At 43.9% G+C, this 16,715-nt stretch overlaps 1 protein-coding gene across 2 annotated transcripts in view; it reads left to right on the plus strand.

Annotated features, from left to right (window-relative positions):
• Positions 1–16,715, plus strand: part of LOC111957829 (membrane-associated phosphatidylinositol transfer protein 2-like) — a 97,661-nt gene that overhangs the window by 70,011 nt on the left and 10,935 nt on the right. For both annotated transcript variants that reach the window (XM_023978851.2, XM_070437043.1), the window contains exons 7-14: positions 1,470–1,565; positions 7,156–7,260; positions 7,388–7,452; positions 9,665–9,909; positions 10,033–10,222; positions 13,486–13,605; positions 13,861–14,075; positions 14,320–14,495. In XM_023978851.2, the coding sequence (XP_023834619.1) occupies positions 1,470–1,565; positions 7,156–7,260; positions 7,388–7,452; positions 9,665–9,909; positions 10,033–10,222; positions 13,486–13,605; positions 13,861–14,075; positions 14,320–14,495 (1,212 nt within the window). The remainder of the gene's footprint in view (positions 1–1,469; positions 1,566–7,155; positions 7,261–7,387; positions 7,453–9,664; positions 9,910–10,032; positions 10,223–13,485; positions 13,606–13,860; positions 14,076–14,319; positions 14,496–16,715) is intronic.

The following is a 16,715-nucleotide window of genomic DNA, read 5'->3' on the forward strand; positions in this document are numbered from 1 at the left end:
AAGATTCTCACCTATCTGTTGGCAGTCAAAAAAGGATCACAAGGGTTGTCCGAAGCGGACTTGCTGGAGAATGGATGGAGTTGACAATGCTATCTTTCTTGCAACTCTGTTCTCAGAGCTTACCACTGGTGAGACAAAACAGCACTTTCTACCTGTAGTTTGTGTCACTGACAACTACTTATTAGTTGATGCTGTGAAGTCAACCAAGTCTGTCACAGAGAAAAGACTCAGCATCAAGGAACTTATTCAAGCACAGAGAATCCAGCGGATTCTGTTGTAGACCACAAAGGGACAGCTTGCTGACTGTCTGACTAAAAAAGGAGCATCCGGTCTTGTGCTCCTACAGGCCTTCGCTCCTACAGGCTCTCAGTAATGGAAAGTGGCAGCTTGAGTAATACAAATAAGAACTGTCACACAACCCATTTGTAATGGGGATCTTGAATAATACTTGGACATTTAATTATGTTGTTGATGTTTTATTTGTCTTTAAAGAAAAGGGGGAGATAGTTAAGTTCATGTTTTAAGTATCCCTATATTCCTGTTATTACGGGGCTATCACTCAGTCAAGAGTGCGCATGCGCATGAAGTCTTGTCGTTGATAGACCTGGCCTTGAGTGTAATGGCTGCTTGTAGTGTGTTCATATAGTATAGTAAACTTTGTTAAACTGGAACCTTGTCGTTGTGTCATTTCGAGTTAACACTGTTGACAATTAATTTTCCAAAATGTAATTTTACAAGCAGGTGGTGTACATACATGTGTTAGTGAGTATGTATCTAGGTGCTGTAGCTTCAGTACCACTGTCACAGCTTTATCCAGATCTTTTGCACCTGCTTAGAAAAACTATCTTACAGACAGCACAACCCCTGTCCTCATCCCCACCTCTAAGCAGCAGTCAGAATCCTGCCTGCCACCTGGACCCTCTGTCTCTCCACCAGCCAGACTCATTTCACCCAGTATTACCCCCCTCTCCAGAGCTCTCCTGGGCTATTTATAGGCTAGAGGAGGCTGACACTCTACACACTGACCCTCCTCTCCACCCCTGCGGCTCCCGTCTATGGGCTGACAGGCACAGCTGCGCTTCCCAGCCCATGAGCATCCAGCATGTGCCAGCCAGGGTTTCAAAGAGACCCCCTCCCCTCCCCACTCCTCCTCAGTGATCATATTGGAGGCAAACAACAAAGATATATGATGGACAGTCCTACTTTTAGTCCAGGCTCTTTTTTCTGTGTGCTAATTGGCTGTCATGGTGTTCGTGGTTTATGTGTTACATTGTACTCCACTCTTCACACCCCCTCCTGACCACTGAGCAATCCTTCTGTGATCAAATCAAGCATTACAGACACTGTTGAGTGTTTATATAACACTGTGTGTGTGTCAGTTTGAGCATATGTCAGTAAGAATATGATTCAGTTGGGTCTTAAAATAACAGCGGTACTCTTTGTTTCTCTCCCCTATTTGTGTGTCTCAGCGAGCCCGTCACGCCACAGCCTCTCTGAATGGAGGATGCAGAGCATTGCACGAGACTCCGAGGACAGCTCAGAGGAGGAGTTCTTTGATGCTCATGGTAAATCCACCATTTTGATAAAGTAATCTTAAAAGCCCAGAGTAGGTTAGAGTAGACAATACTAGTAGTGTGTTCCCTTTCCCATAACCCTCCTGGTGCTTCCTCTTCTGACTCTACATGTCTCTTCAACACAGACCAGTTCTTAAGCTACCCAAATACCCAGCATGCTTTGGGCCTGAGGTTGAAATAGGGGGGTGTAGCTCGACACACGGTTGTTCATCTGTTGGGTGAGCCCAGGAGATGACTCAACACGGGTTGGCTTGTCTTGAAGAAGTGCTGAAATCATCACCCTCTACCTTCACCTGTTCCCCATTGCCAAAACTATCTCACCCTGCCCTCACACACGCACACAAACATGTGCACACACATTCCCTGTGGTGAGTCAATCATCCCATCAAGTCAATCCATAAATTGATGTTCTACTGTGTGTAGGGGTATGTTTGGCAGCATGGTTAACTTAGTTGTTCTATATGACATAATGAATTAAGAAGTATGAATAACAGGTCATTAAATAAGAATAATAAAGTATTGCATGTTTTCTTTTTATCTATTTATTTCTATCTACATGATGAAACTGTTCATGATATGTCATGAATTAACTGCATTTGCATTTAGCTGCATGTTCAAATATATATATACAGTGGCTTGCAAAAGTATTCACCACCCTTGGCATTTTTCCTATTTTGTTGCCTTACAACCTGGAATTAAAATTGGTTTTTGGGGGGTTTGTATCATTTGATTTACACAACATGCCTACCACTTTGAAGATGCAAAATATTTTTTATTGTGAAACAAACAAGAAATAAGACAAAAAAACTGAAAACTTGAGCGTGCATAACTATTCACCCCCCCCCCCCAAAGTCAATACTTTGTAGAGACACCTTTTGCAGCAATTACAGCTGCAAGTCTCTTGGGATATGTCTCTATAAGCTTGGCGTATCTAGCCACTGGGATTTTTGCCCATTCTTCAAGGCAAAACTGCTCCAGCTCCTTCAAGTTGGATGGGTTCTGCTGATGTACAGCAATCTTTAAGTCATACCACAGATTCTCAATTGTATTGAGATCTGGGCTTTGACTAGGCCATTATAAGACATTTAAATGTTTCCCCTTAAACCACTCGAGTGTTGCTTTAGCAGTATGCTTAGGGTCATACTCCTGCTGGAAGGTGAACCTCCGTCTCAGTCTCAAATCTCTGGAAGACTGAAACAGGTTTCCCTCAAGAATTTCCCTGTATTTAGCGCCATCCTTCAATTCTGACCAGTTTCCTAGTCCCTGCCGATAAAAAACATCCCCACAGCATGATGCTGCCACCACCATGCTTCACTGTGGGATGGTGCCCTCGGGGTGATGAGAGGTGTTGGGTTTGTGCCAGACAGCATTTTCCTTGATGGACAAAAAGCTATTTTAGTCTCATCTGACCAGAGTTCCTTCTTCCATATGTTTGGGGAGTCTCCCACATGCCTTTTGGCAAACACCAAACATGTTTGCTTATTTTTTTCTGGCCACTCTTCAGTAAAGCCCAGCTCGGTGGAGCGTACGGCTTAAAGTGGTCCTATGGACAGATACTCCAATCTCCGCTGTGGAGCTTTTCAGCTGGTCTCTTTGTTGCCTCTGATTAATGCTCTCCTTGCCTGGTCCGTGAGTTTTGGTGGGTGGCCCTCTCTTGGCAGGTTTGTTGTGGTGCCATATTCTTTCCATTTTTTAATAATGGAATTAATGGTGCTCCGTGAGATGTTCAAAGTTTCTGATATTTTTGTTATAACCAACCCTGATCTGTACTTCTCCACAACTTTGTCCCTGACCTGTTTGGAGAGCTCCTTGGTCTTCATAGTGCTGCTTGCTTGGTGGTGCCCCTTGCTTAGTGGTGTTGCAGACTCTGGTGCCTTTCAGAACAGGTGTATAAATACTGAGATCATGTGACACTTAATTGCACACAGGTGGACTTCATTTAACTAATTATGTGACTTCTGAAGGTAATTGGTTGTGCCAGATCTTATTTAGGGGCTTCATAGCAAAGGGGGTGAATACATATGCACGCACCACTTTTCAAATTTTTATTTTTCTGAATTTTTTGTAACATGTAATTTTTTTCATTTCACTTCACCAATTTAGACTATTTTGTGTATGTCCATTACATGAAATCCAAATAAAAAATCTATTTAAATTACAGGTTGTAATGCAACAAAATAGGAAAAACGTCAAGGGTGGTGAATACTTTTGCAGGCACTGTAGCTGTATGCTTTTGGTGTTTGTGCCATTATTTATGTTCACAATGAGATGATAAATTGTTGTTTCATACATGGATTCATCTGTTTTTCACTAAGCATCGTACAGTGGTTTATACATCATGCATACCCCAGTATGTGGCTATCGGGATTCTTCAACTTCTCATTGGACACCTGATTAGTTCATTTAAATCAATTACAATGTGGAAACTAAATGCTGAAACACAATGAACAATACTTCATTATAACTCTTCTTTTATAAAAGCTACTCAGTCGCTTCATGAGATAATTCCTTAAGAATGAACTGAGCCAACTGCCATATGAGGAAGGATTTCTAGTATGAGCAACAATTTCTAGAGCAGGTGTCTTGTGGGGTTGTAATGTAATAGGACAGTAAGCACTGAGCACTGATATTGGCTCCACTGAATCTTTACATTTTCCTTGTGAGTACTGTAGTCATTAAGATGACCATGATCAGATGGTGATGTGATCATAGAGATTACAAGGATGACAAAAGCGTACATACAGGCATATGTAGTACAATGTCAAGTCATATAGTAGGCATAAACACTGAGTGTACAAAACATTAGGAACACCTAGCTAATATTGAGTTGCACCCCCCTTTTGCCCACAGAACAGCTTCAATTCATCGGGCATGGACTCTAAAAGGAGTCAAAAGCGTTCCATAGGGATTCTGGCCCATGTTGACTCCAATGCTTCCCACAGTAGTATCAAGTTGGCTGGATGTCCTTTGGGTGGTGGACCATCCTTGATACACACGGGAAACTGTTGAGCGTGAAAGACCCAGCAGCGTTGCAGTTCTTGACACAAACTGGTGTGCCTGCACCTACTACTGTACCCTGTTCAAAGGCTCTTAAATATTTACCCTCTGAATGGCACACATACACAAATCCATGTCTCAATTGTTTCAAGGTTTAAAAATGCTTCTTTAACCTGTCTCCTCCCTGTCAGTTACACTGATTGAAGTGGATTTAACAAGTGACATCAATAAGGGATCATAGCGTTCACCTGGTAGTCTATGTCATGGAAAGAGCTGTTCTTCATGTTTTGTTCACTCAGTCTAAATAGCCATAACATTTCATCTATAATCATAGTGCCACTACAGTACCAGTCAAAGTTTGGACACATTTACTCATTCAAGGGTTTTTCTTTATTTTTACTATTTTCTACATTGTAGAATAATAGTGAAGACATCAAAACTATGAAATAACACATATGGAATCACGTAGTAACCAAAGAAGTGTTAAAAAATCAAAATATATTTTATATAGTAGTAGCCACCCTTTGCCTTGATGACAGCTTTGCACACTCTTGGCATTCTCTCATGAGGTAGTCACCTGGAATGCATTTCAATTAACAGGTGTGCCTTGTTAAAAGTTAATTTGTGGAATTGTTTTCTTTCTTAATGCTTTTGAGCCAATCAAATGTGTTGTGACAAGGTAGGGGGGTATACAGAAGATAGCCCTATTTGGTAGAAGACCAAGTCCACATTATGGCAAGAACAGCTTAAATTAGCAAAGAGAAACGACAGTCCATCATTACTTCAAGACATGAAGGTCAGTCAATTCGGAAAATTTCAAGAACTTTGAAAGTTTCTTCAAGAGCTGTCGCAAAAACCATCAAGCGCTATGATGAAACTGGCTCTCATGAGGACCACCACAGGAAAGGAAGACCCAGAGTTACCTCTGCTGCAGAGGATACATTCATTAGAGTTAACTGCACCTCAGATTGCATCCCAAATAAATGCTTCACAGAGTTCAAGTAACAAACACATCTCAACATCAACTATTCAGAGGAGACTGCGTGAATCAGGCCTTCATGGTCGAATTGCTGCAAGGAAACCACTACTATATAAAAATAAATAAAGGAGAGAGAGAGAAGAGAGTTGCTTGGGCCAAGAAACATGAGCAATGGACATTATACCAGTGGGAATCTGTCCTTTGGTCTGATGAGTCCAAATTTGAGATTTTTGGTTCCAACCGCCGTGTCTTTGTGAGACGCAGAGTAGGTGAACGGATGATCTCTGCATGTATGGTTCCCACCGTGAAGCATGGAGGAGGAGGTGTGATGGTGCTTTGCTGGTGACACTGTCTGTGATTTATTTAGAATTCAAGGCGCACTTAACCAGCATGGATACCAAAGCATTCTGCAGCGATACGCCATCCCATCTGGCTTGCGCTTAGTGGGACTATAATTTGTTTTTCAACAGGACAATGACCCAAAACACACCCCCAGGCTGTGTAAGGGCTATTTTTCCAAGAAGGAGATTGATGGAGTGCTGCTTCAGATAACCTGGCCTCCACAATCACCCAATCTCAACCCAATTGAGATGGTTTGGGGTGAATTGGACCACAGAGTGAAGGAAAATCAGCCAACAAGTGCTCAGCATATGTGGGAACTCCTTCAAGACTGTTGGAAAGCATTCCTCATGAAGCTGGTTGAGAGAATGCCAAGAGTGTATAAAGCTGTCATCAAGGCAAATGGTGGCTACTTTGAAGAATATCAAATATATTTTGATTTGGTAAAACACTTTTTTGATTCTTACATGATTCCATATGTGTTATTTCATAGTTTTGATGTCTTCACTATTATTCTACAATGTAGAAAATGGTACAAAAAAACAACAACCTTGAATGAGTAAATGTGTCCAAACTTTTGACTGGTACTGTACTTACACTGTATCCATTCATGACATTTTATGTTAGTTCATGATGACATGATTAAACCAATGTGATGCATGGATACTACTGTTTTGTAGCATCATTCTGATCAATTTGTGCTTGAACGTGTTTGATTGAACTCAGATAAATGCTCATGTAAAAGCTTTTCTACTGCTCAGCTCCTTTAACTGGTCTGAGCTTCTCCCTGATCTGTGCAACCGAGGACCAGTAAAAAAAATGATGGACTTTTATGAGTGGTGACCTTTTGATAAAGCAGACGTGCTTAGACTACAGTGTGTGTAATGGGATTTCACCGAAGGATCCAGTGGCTTGTTGATTCAATTGAGCAGGCTATGCCATTGCAATACCACTGGTTTTCAGAGGAACATGCAGGGGGGCAATTACTTTATTAATCAGTATTCATATTTATTTATCTTAAAGGACTGGTCACATGGCCACATAATGTAATATGGTAGGGATCAGGGTGTATGTTTGTCTCTATCTGTACTCAGACAGTACATGGAGGACCCTTTCACATTTGTGAACATATAAATGTCTAAAAGGTTTGGTGTTACATACTGAATATACTGAAGATGAGATAAAGTGGCACATTGACTTAGCAGGTGTTATGCTTGATAATTCAAAAAAAGCTTTTTTTTTACGTCTGTCCCTTCTCCCCCACAGAGGACTTGTCAGGTGATGAAGAGGTCTTTCCTAAGGAGATTGCCAAGAGGAACTCTAACGACCTCATGGACAAGATTGAGTCGGCTGATGCAGAAGACACCACTGGTATGGAGAGGAACGCTGTGTGTGTTGTATGATGGGAGATGTAGTTTGTGTCAAAGTTTCCTTTTACTGACAGTATTATATTACTCTGATTCTCAATGGTAAAGTGTGTCTGTGGATGTTTCTGCAGGAGAGCTATACAAGGACATGGCAGGGGACTATGAAAGGGAGGCCGGTGACGAGAGACTAGATGAGGTAGGTACCTGTGAGGGTGAATGGCTTTCTAACCGAACATTGGTATACCAACAACACCATGACAGCCATATTCTGACAAAATATCAACATTGAACATACAGGAGGAATAAGCTAAAAGGAAACTTCAATTCCAGTCACTAAAGTGTTCTAGCTTAACAGTAGGCGTTGATGTGTAATACTCTGCTTAGGGCTTTAGTTGTGAAAGTCAGAGAGGGGTCCACTCCAGCCTCTCTGTCCTCTTGTGTTCAGATGCGTGGCTCTGTTAGCAACCAAGCCGATAGCTCTGCCATTCCCACCATCACCATAACAAAGAACCAGTCAGAAGTAAACTTCCTGTCCCATTGCATTATGGGCCAGAGTAGATCCACAGAGACCCTAACAGGCCCAGTACTAACCGCCCTGGCCCAGCCCCAGCCCCAGCCTACCCCCTCTCTATCCCTTGTGAAATGTCCTCTGTACTGTAGTCTTGCCGTGGAGTTTACAGTTTACAGCCTCTGTGAAGAATGTGAGTTTTGGATCCAACAAAAAAAAATTAAATGGAAAACTGCACATTATGTTTTCCCTTTTTATATGAGTGTGGTTTTGTATTTGTATACAAATGTGTCTTTACCCTTGGCTTATGTTGTTGTTCTTGGCTTGTTGTTGTGGTTGGCTAAAGTTGGAAGCGTTTGCAGTGTGACCAGCTGGGGTGTTGGTTGGTCCAGTGTCTCTTAATGATGCTCTAATGCTGTCTGAGTGTGCAGATGAAAGCTGAACGGGCATGCTGTTGTGCTGCTACATTACTATTGCTTTAGTATCAATATTGCGTTACCAGAAGGGTGACATCACATATAGACTTCCTGTGATTCATGTCTGAAGGAAGTGGAAGTGCACACTGAACACACAATGAGATGTATCAGTATACACTGAGTGTACAAAACATTAAGAACACCTGCTCTTTCCATGACGTAGACTGACCAGGTGAATCCAGGTGAAAGCTTTGATCCCTTATTGATGTCACTTGTTAAATCCACTTCAATCAGTGTAGATGAAGGGGATGAGACAGGTTAAAGAAGGATTTTTAAGACTTGAGACAATTGAGACATGGATTGTGTATGTGTGCCAGTCAGAGGGTGAATGGGCAACACAAAAGATTTAAGTGCCTTAGAACGGGGTATGGTAGTAGGTGCCAGGCGCACCAGTTTGAGTGTGTCAAGAACTGCAGCGCTGCTGGGTTTTTCACACTCAACAGTTTCCCGTGTGTATCAAGAATGGTCCACCACCCAAAGGACATCCAGCCAACTTGACACAACTGTGAGAGGCATTGGACTCAACATGAGCCAGCATTCCTTTGGAACGCTTTCAACTCTTTGTAGAGTCCATGCCCCAATTAATTGAGGCTGTTCTGTGGACAAAAGGGGGTGAGTTAAAAATATGCTCTCATAAACCCAACATTTTCCAGAGTGCCTCATACCTTCTCTTCCCCACACCGAGAGCCCACATATTAAACCGGCAAAACGGGGGTTATCGCTGGTGTAGCGAAATGCTTATGTTCCTAGCTCCAACAGTGGAGTAATACCTAACAATAAAAAACAATACACGCAAAATAAAGAAATTAATATAGAAATATTAGAACGAGCAATGTCAGAGTCCGGAATATAAATATATAAGAGTATGATGGTTTGTATAGACATTATGGACAGTATATGAATAGAAAAGGTGTGTACAGCAGTAGTTATATAGGATAGGCCTTGACTAGAATATAGTATATACATAGGAAGTAGGTAAAACAGTATGTAAACATTATTAAAGTGACCATTATTCAATGACTATGTACATAGGGCAACAGTCTCTAGGTGCAGGTTTGAGTACCGGCTAGTAACAGTGACTAAAGCCAGCTAGTGGTGACTGTTTAAAAGTCTGATGTCCTGGAGATAGAAGCTGTTTTTCAGTCACTCGGTCCCAGCTTTGATGCACCTGTACTGTCTCCGCCTTCTATATGGTAGCAGGGTGAACAGGCCGTGGCTCGGGTGGCTAGTTTTGTGAGTAAGTCATGAAGCATATTGTCAGTGGTCATGAATAATTAGCAGCCAAGCCAGAAGCATGGTTCTATGGGTGAATGGCTTCATTTCCCTTAAGTTTAACAGATCTCTCTAATGCCACTCATCCTGCCTTTCCTCTTTACCTCTCATTCACCCCATCAATTCCCCCTCCTTTCCTCTCCCCATAATAGGACCTCTCCTCTCAGCAGTGTCTGCAGCCTTCTAAGATCCACGTGCTGATCCTGGTGCTACATGGAGGCAACATCCTGGACACAGGGGGAGGGGACCAGACCAGTAAGCAGGGCGATGTCAACACCATCAGCACTGCCTTTGACACAGTGATGCGCGTGCACTATCCCACCGCGCTGGGACAAATCGCCATCCGCCTGGTGCCCTGCCCTGCCATCTGTGCTGAGGCCTTCTCCCTGGTGTCCAAGTGAGGGACACACACACACACACACTACACAACCATAGATATTGTAATGTGTACATAACTACAGTACACACACTACTACTATTACGAACAATTTCCCCTGTGTGTGTCCGTCCCTGGCTTCAGTCTGAGCCCGTACAGCTATGATGAGAGCTGTCTGTCAAGCAGTCAGGACCACATCCCCCTGGCTGCCCTGCCTCTCCTGGCCACCTCCGCCCCCCAGTACCAGGAGGCTGTGGCCACCGTCATCATGAGAGCCAACCAGGTGTACAACGACTTCATCAGGTCCCTGGATGGGACAACCTTCTCTGGCCAGGTGAGGTGCTGCCACTGGCCTGTCAGCCTCTCCATTGTTCCAGGTGTGGGCATGGGCTGCTCTTTATTTGGAACTCTCAAATGGCAGAACATAATATCTTCAGTCCAAATACTAAGATTCAAGAGCATGTTCCCTAGTCAAGGAGGAGATACACTTGATTTCTTGTGAAGAACATCAGTTTTGAAGCCGTTTAGCACCAATGAATTATGTGTGTTTTCTGTTTCTGAATTATGTGGGTGTGGGTGTTTTCTGTTACTCAATGTTCTTTTAGATAACCAAAATGAAGCTAGCATTCGATATTTGACACAGGTTAAATTTTGTATAAATTCAAATCAAATCAAATCAAATTTTATTAGTCACATACACATGGTTAGCAGATGTTAATGCGAGTGTAGCGAAATGCTTGTGCTTCTAGTTCCGACAATGCAGTAATACAACCAACAAGTAATCTAACCTAACAATTCCAACTATACTTACACACACACACACAAGTGTAAGGGATAAAGAATATGACATAAAGATATATGAATGAGTGGTGGTACAGAACGGATGGCAGATGCAGTAGATGGTATAGAGTACGGTAATAATTACATATGAGATGAGTACTGTAGGGTATGTAAACATAAAGTGGCATAGTTTAAGTGGCTAGTGGTACATGTATTACATAAGATGGCAAGCATGCAGTAGATGATATAGAGTACAGTATATACATATGAGATGGGTAATGTAGGGTATGTAAACATTATATTAAGTGGCAATTGTTTAAAGTGGCTAGTGGTCATTTTTACATAATTTCCCATCATTCCCATTTTTAAAGTGGCTGGAGTTGAGTCAGTATGTTGGCAGCGCCGCTAATGTTATGGTGGCTGTTTAACAGTCTGATGGCCTTGAGTAGAAGCTGTTTTTCAGTCTCTCGGTCCCTGCTTTGATGCACCTGTACTGACCTCGCTTCTGGATGATAGCGGGGTGAACAGGCAGTGGCTTGGGTGGTTGTTGTCCTTGATGATCTTTTATGGCCTTCCTGTGCATCGGGTGGTGTAGGTGTCTGGAGGGCAGGTTAGTTGCCCTGGTGATGCGTTTGCAAGACTCACTACCCTCTGGAGAGCCTTACGGTTGTGGGCGGAGCAGTTGCGTACCAGGCGGATACAGCCCGACAGGATGCTCGATTGTGCATCTGTAGAAGTTTGTGAGTGCTTTTGGTGACAAGCCGATTTCTTCAGCCTCCTGAGGTTGAAGAGGCGCTGCTGCGCTTCTTCACACGCTGTCTGTGTGGGTGGACAATTATTTTGTCCGTGATGTGTACACCGAGGAACTTAAACACTTTCCATTCTCCATACTACGCTGAGTGGATAGGGGGGTGCTCCTCTGCTGTTTTCTGAAGTCCACAATCATCTCCTTTGTTTTGTTGACGTTGAGTGTGAGGTTATTTTCCTGATACCAACTCCGAGGGCCTCACCTCCTCCCTGTAGGCGTCTCGTCGTTGTGGTAATCAAGTCCTACCCTCTGTAGTGTCATCCGCAAACTTGATGATTGAGTTGGAGGCGTGCATCGGCCACGCAGTCGTGGGTGAACAGGGAGTACAGGAGAGGGCTCAGAACGCACCCTGTGTGGGGCCCCAGTGTTGAGGATCAGCGGGGTGGAATGTTGTTACCTACCCTCACACCTGGGCGCGGCCGTTCAGGAAGTCCAGGACCCAGTTGCACAGGGCGGGGTCGAGACCCAGGGTCTCGAGCTTGATGACGAGTTTGGAGGGTACTATGGTGTTAAATGCTGAGCTGTAATCGATGAACAATTCTCACATGGGTATTCTCTTGTCCAGATGGGTTAGGGCAGTGTGCAGGTGGGTTGCCGATTGCGTCGTCTGTGGACTATTGGGTCGGTAGCAATTGGAGTGGGTCTAGGGTGTCCGGATAGGGTGGAGGTGATATGGTCTTGACTAGTCCTCAAAGCACTTCATGATTACGTGAAGTGAGTGCTACGGGGCGGTAGTCGTTTAGCTCAGTTACCTTAGCTTTCTTGGAACAGGAACAATGGTGGCCCTCTTGAAGCAGTGGGAAAGCAGACTGGGATAGGATTGATTTGAATATGTCCGTAAACACACAGCCAGCTGGTCTGCGCATGCCTTGGGACGCGGCTGGGAATGCCGTCTGGGCCCTGCAGCCTTGCGAGGGTTAACACCGTTTAAATGTTTTACTCACCTCGGCTGCAGTGAAGGAGAGCCCGCAGGTTTTGGTAGGGGGCCGTGTCAGTGGCACTGTATTGTCCTCAAAAGCGGCGCAAAAAGTTGTTTAGGCGCTGTCTGGGAGCACAGACCATCCTGGTCCGCGACGGGGCTGGTTTTTCTTTTTTGTTTCGTGATTGACTGTAGACCCTGCCACATACCGCTCTTGTGTCTGAGCTGTTGAAATTGCGACTCGATTTTTGTCTCTGTACTGGGACTTAGCCTGTTTGATTGCCTTGCGAGAGACTAGCTACACTGTTTGTATTCGGTCATGCTTCTGGTCACTTGCCCTGGTTAAAGGCAGTGGTTCGCGATTTTTCAGTTTCACGCGAATGCTGCCGGTCACATCCACGGTTTCTGGTTTGGGAATGTTTTTATCGTTGCTGTGGGTACGACATCGTCAATGCACTTCCTAATGAACTCGCTCACCGAATCAGCATATTCGTCAATATTGTTGTTGGACGCGATGCGGAACATATTCCAATCCGCGTGATCGAAGCAGTCTTGAAGCGTGGATTCAGATTGGTCGGACCAGCGTTGAACAGACCTGAGATTCAAGATTCAAGCCTTTTTATAACAAATTGTCAGAAGCTCACATAATTTAATAGATTGCTCATTCAATACAGGATGTATTTTCATCTAGCTTTAGATTTGTGTGTAGGTGTGTGTGTATGTTTGTTTGTGTTTTTGGTTTTACTATCCTTGTGGGGACCAGAAGTCCACTCAAGGATAGTAAAACAAGGACAATTCGGACATTTCGCTACAAGCAAAACAGCTATTTTAGGCATAGGGGTTAGGTTGGGATGAGGGGTTAAGGTTAAGGGTTAGGGAAATATTACTTTGAATGGGAATCAATTGTTTGTTTTACTATCCTTGTGGGGACCAAACGTGTGTGTGTGTTTGCTCGGGCGGGTTTGTTTGATTACGTGGTTATGACATCTGGTTAGTTTTAAAAGGATTGGACCCTCTTATCTGCATCCTGCTTGATTGATATCTAATGATCTGATCTGTTTTAGTAAATTGACCTGTGACCTCTATGTAGGTGTGCTTGATTGGGGACTGCGTGGGAGGGATCTTGGGGTTTGACGCCTTGTGTATCAGCAACCAGACTATTGGTGAGAGCCAGAACAGCAGCCGCAGGGGTAGTGTAATCAGCGTACAGGTAAGACCCAAACCTTAATGCTTAACTACTCTCCCTGTTCCTAAGCTTTGCCCCTACCCCAAATCCCAGACACTCAACCAGTAGCTCTTATTCACCCTAAATACAAGTTACAGCCCTCCACTATTTCACCACCACATTTCTCCTCAAGAAAGGACACTTATCCAACACCCATCCTCGTTCTGGTGCCGTTTGCTTATCGGTCAAGTTCAATGTCCATTCCCCAACCTCTGTCCTTCTCCGCATACATCCCTGCAGGACCAGGACCTCCTCTCTCCAGGGATCATCATCAACAGTGGTTATGGCTCTGCCTCTCCCACCCTGGAGAGCAGCCGCCACCTGAGCCGCAGCAACATCGACATCCCCCGCTCAGGAGGACCAGATGACCCCAAGAGACAGCTGCCCCGCAAGACGAGCGACTCCTCCACATATGAGTTGGACACCATCAAACACCACCAGGCCTTCCTGACTAGGTGTGACAGGGGTTACATTACTACAGTTACATGACATCATTGATGTAGCTGATGGTTAATATTGTTACTGTACTGAGAAGGGTATATGGCTATGCATGTGATATTGTAGAGTCATGGGTTGCTATAATTGTTTACCTACATTGGTCTCTGTTTCTCTTACTGTGTGCTGTGTTTGTGTGTATACAGTAGATGTGGGTGTGCTTCCCTCCTTGTGACCCTGACTGTTTGTCTGTTGTCGCCTCAGCCTCCACTCCAGTGTTCTGCGGACCGACCCATGCTCGCGCAGGTCCAGCAGCAGCACCTTTCAGGATGCAGGCTCTCTGGGGAAGTTTGAATTTGAGGTGGCAGACTTCTTCCTCTTCGGCTCTCCTCTGGGCCTTGTCCTTGCCCTGAGGAAGACTGTCATTCCTGTGCTGGATGGTAAGCCCACCTAAACAGAGGTAAAATTAATAAAGTACCTTAAAAATGTGTTATTTAAGCAATAAGGCACGGGGGGTGGTATATGGCCAATATCCCACGGCTAAGGGATGTTCTTAAGCGCAACGCAACGCGGAGTGCCTGGATACAGCCCTTAGCCGTGGTATATTGGCCATATACCACAAACCCGCTAGGTGCCATATTGCTATTATAAACTGGTTAGCAATGTAATTAGAGCAGTAAAAATAAATGTTTTGTCATACCCGTGGTATACGGTCTGATATACCAGGGCTGTCAGCCAATCAGCACTCAGGGCGAGACCACCCAGTTTATAATTAACATTTAAAAGTGGTGTGGTCTGAATTGGGTTGTGAAAACCTAGAAGGTACTGTGGGGTCTTATCTCCTTGAAATCCCCTTCTCCTTTACACGCCGCCACTAGTTACCACAAAGTCAGAAGTCTCGCCTACTCGACCAATCAAATGAGGGAGTGTGATGACACGTATTTCGGTTCTTGGGAAACGCCTAATTTTCGAAATGGCATATCTCGAGTTGAAGTTTGTGGACTAAATACATTCGGGAACAAGGATTGGCAACGTCATTAAAATTAATAACATTGAACAAGGACAAAAGTTTTGGGCAAAAGGGTAAGTTGTCTTTTCTTTTTTAGATAACTAGTAAGGAGCTTTTGCTACTCTCGTCTAAAATGAGATAGCTAGCATAAGGGATTCCATTCCAAGCACAGAGTTATTCTATTTGATAGAGCAACATTGTTAGTTTCCCTACAAGCCTTTCATTCTAATAGTAATATATCATTGTTGACCTTCAACAGATGCACAGCCTTTGGCAGGGAAAAAACTCAGTCTCCCATTCAATGATGTTCCATTTCAAGTTGTGGGTACAACGACGTATGAATGCCACCAGGGGAAAGACAAACAAACAAAAGCCAAAGAGAAATATGCTGGTGAAATGAACAAGAAGGCAGTAAGTTCAAAGACAGATCTTCAAATCTCCTTTGTGGAGACTCAATGTGAAACAGAAATCTGTCAGTACAAGGGCCAGATATCCAGCACCACTCTCTGTTTTGAAACCCCTCCGCAGGGGTACATATCCCCTCCGTAACGTGTACATATCAAACTGTATTCCTATCATGTAATTATGTGTATAAATGTACCATGTATGTAAAGTGTATGAATAATGTACACTGAGTGTAGAAATCATTAACGACACCTTCCTAATATTAAGTTGCACCCCCCCCCCCCCTTTTGCCCGTAGAACAGCCTTAATTAATCGGAGCATGGACAAGGTGTTGAAAGCATTCCACAGGGATGCTGGCCCATGTTGACTCCAAGCTTCCCACAGTTGTGTCAAGTTGGCTGGATACACACAGGAAACTGTTGAGCATGGAAAAACCCAGCAGTGTTGCAGTTCTTGACACAAACCAGTGTGCCTGGCACCTACTACCATACACCATTCAAAGGCACTTAAATATTTTATCTTGCCCATTCACCCCCTTTAGCCAGCAGCATACCACCCTGTATCCCACTGCTGGCTTGCTGCAGAAGCTAAGCAGAGTTGGTCCTGGTTGGTCCCTGGATGGGAGACCAGATGCTGCTGGAAGTGGTGTTGGAGAGTCAGTAGGAGGCACCTTTTCCTCTGGTTTAAAAAAATAGCCCAATGCCACAGGGCAGGGATTGTGTAGGGTGGTATCTTTTGGATGGGACGTTAAATGGGTGTCCTGACTCTCTCTGGTCACTAAAGATCCCATGGCACTTATCAAAAGAGTTGGGGTGTTAACCCCGGTGTCCTGGCTGAATTCCTAACCTGACCCTCATACTATCACAGTCACCTAATCATCCCCAGCTTACAATTGGCTCATTCATCCCCCTCCTCTCCCCTGTGACTATTCACCTGGTTGTTGCTGTAAAATGAGAATGTGTTCTCAGTCAACTTAGCTGGTTAAATAAAATGTAAAAAATAATGACAGGTGTACACAATCCATGTCTCAAGGCTTAAAAATATTTCTTTAACTTGTCTCCTTCCCTTCATCTACACTGATTTGAAGTGGATTTAACAAGTGACATCAATAAGGGATCATAGCTTTCACCTGGATTCACCTGGTCAGTCTGTCATGGAAAGAGCAGGTGTCCTTAATGTTTTGTACCTAATAGCTGTAAAAAACAAAACATTTAAAACAATGTTACTTTTGTCTTCTGAAGAGGGG

Source organism: Salvelinus sp. IW2-2015, linkage group LG33 (genome assembly GCF_002910315.2).
Source record: "Salvelinus sp. IW2-2015 linkage group LG33, ASM291031v2, whole genome shotgun sequence".
NCBI classification, from domain to species: domain Eukaryota; kingdom Metazoa; phylum Chordata; class Actinopteri; order Salmoniformes; family Salmonidae; genus Salvelinus; species Salvelinus sp. IW2-2015.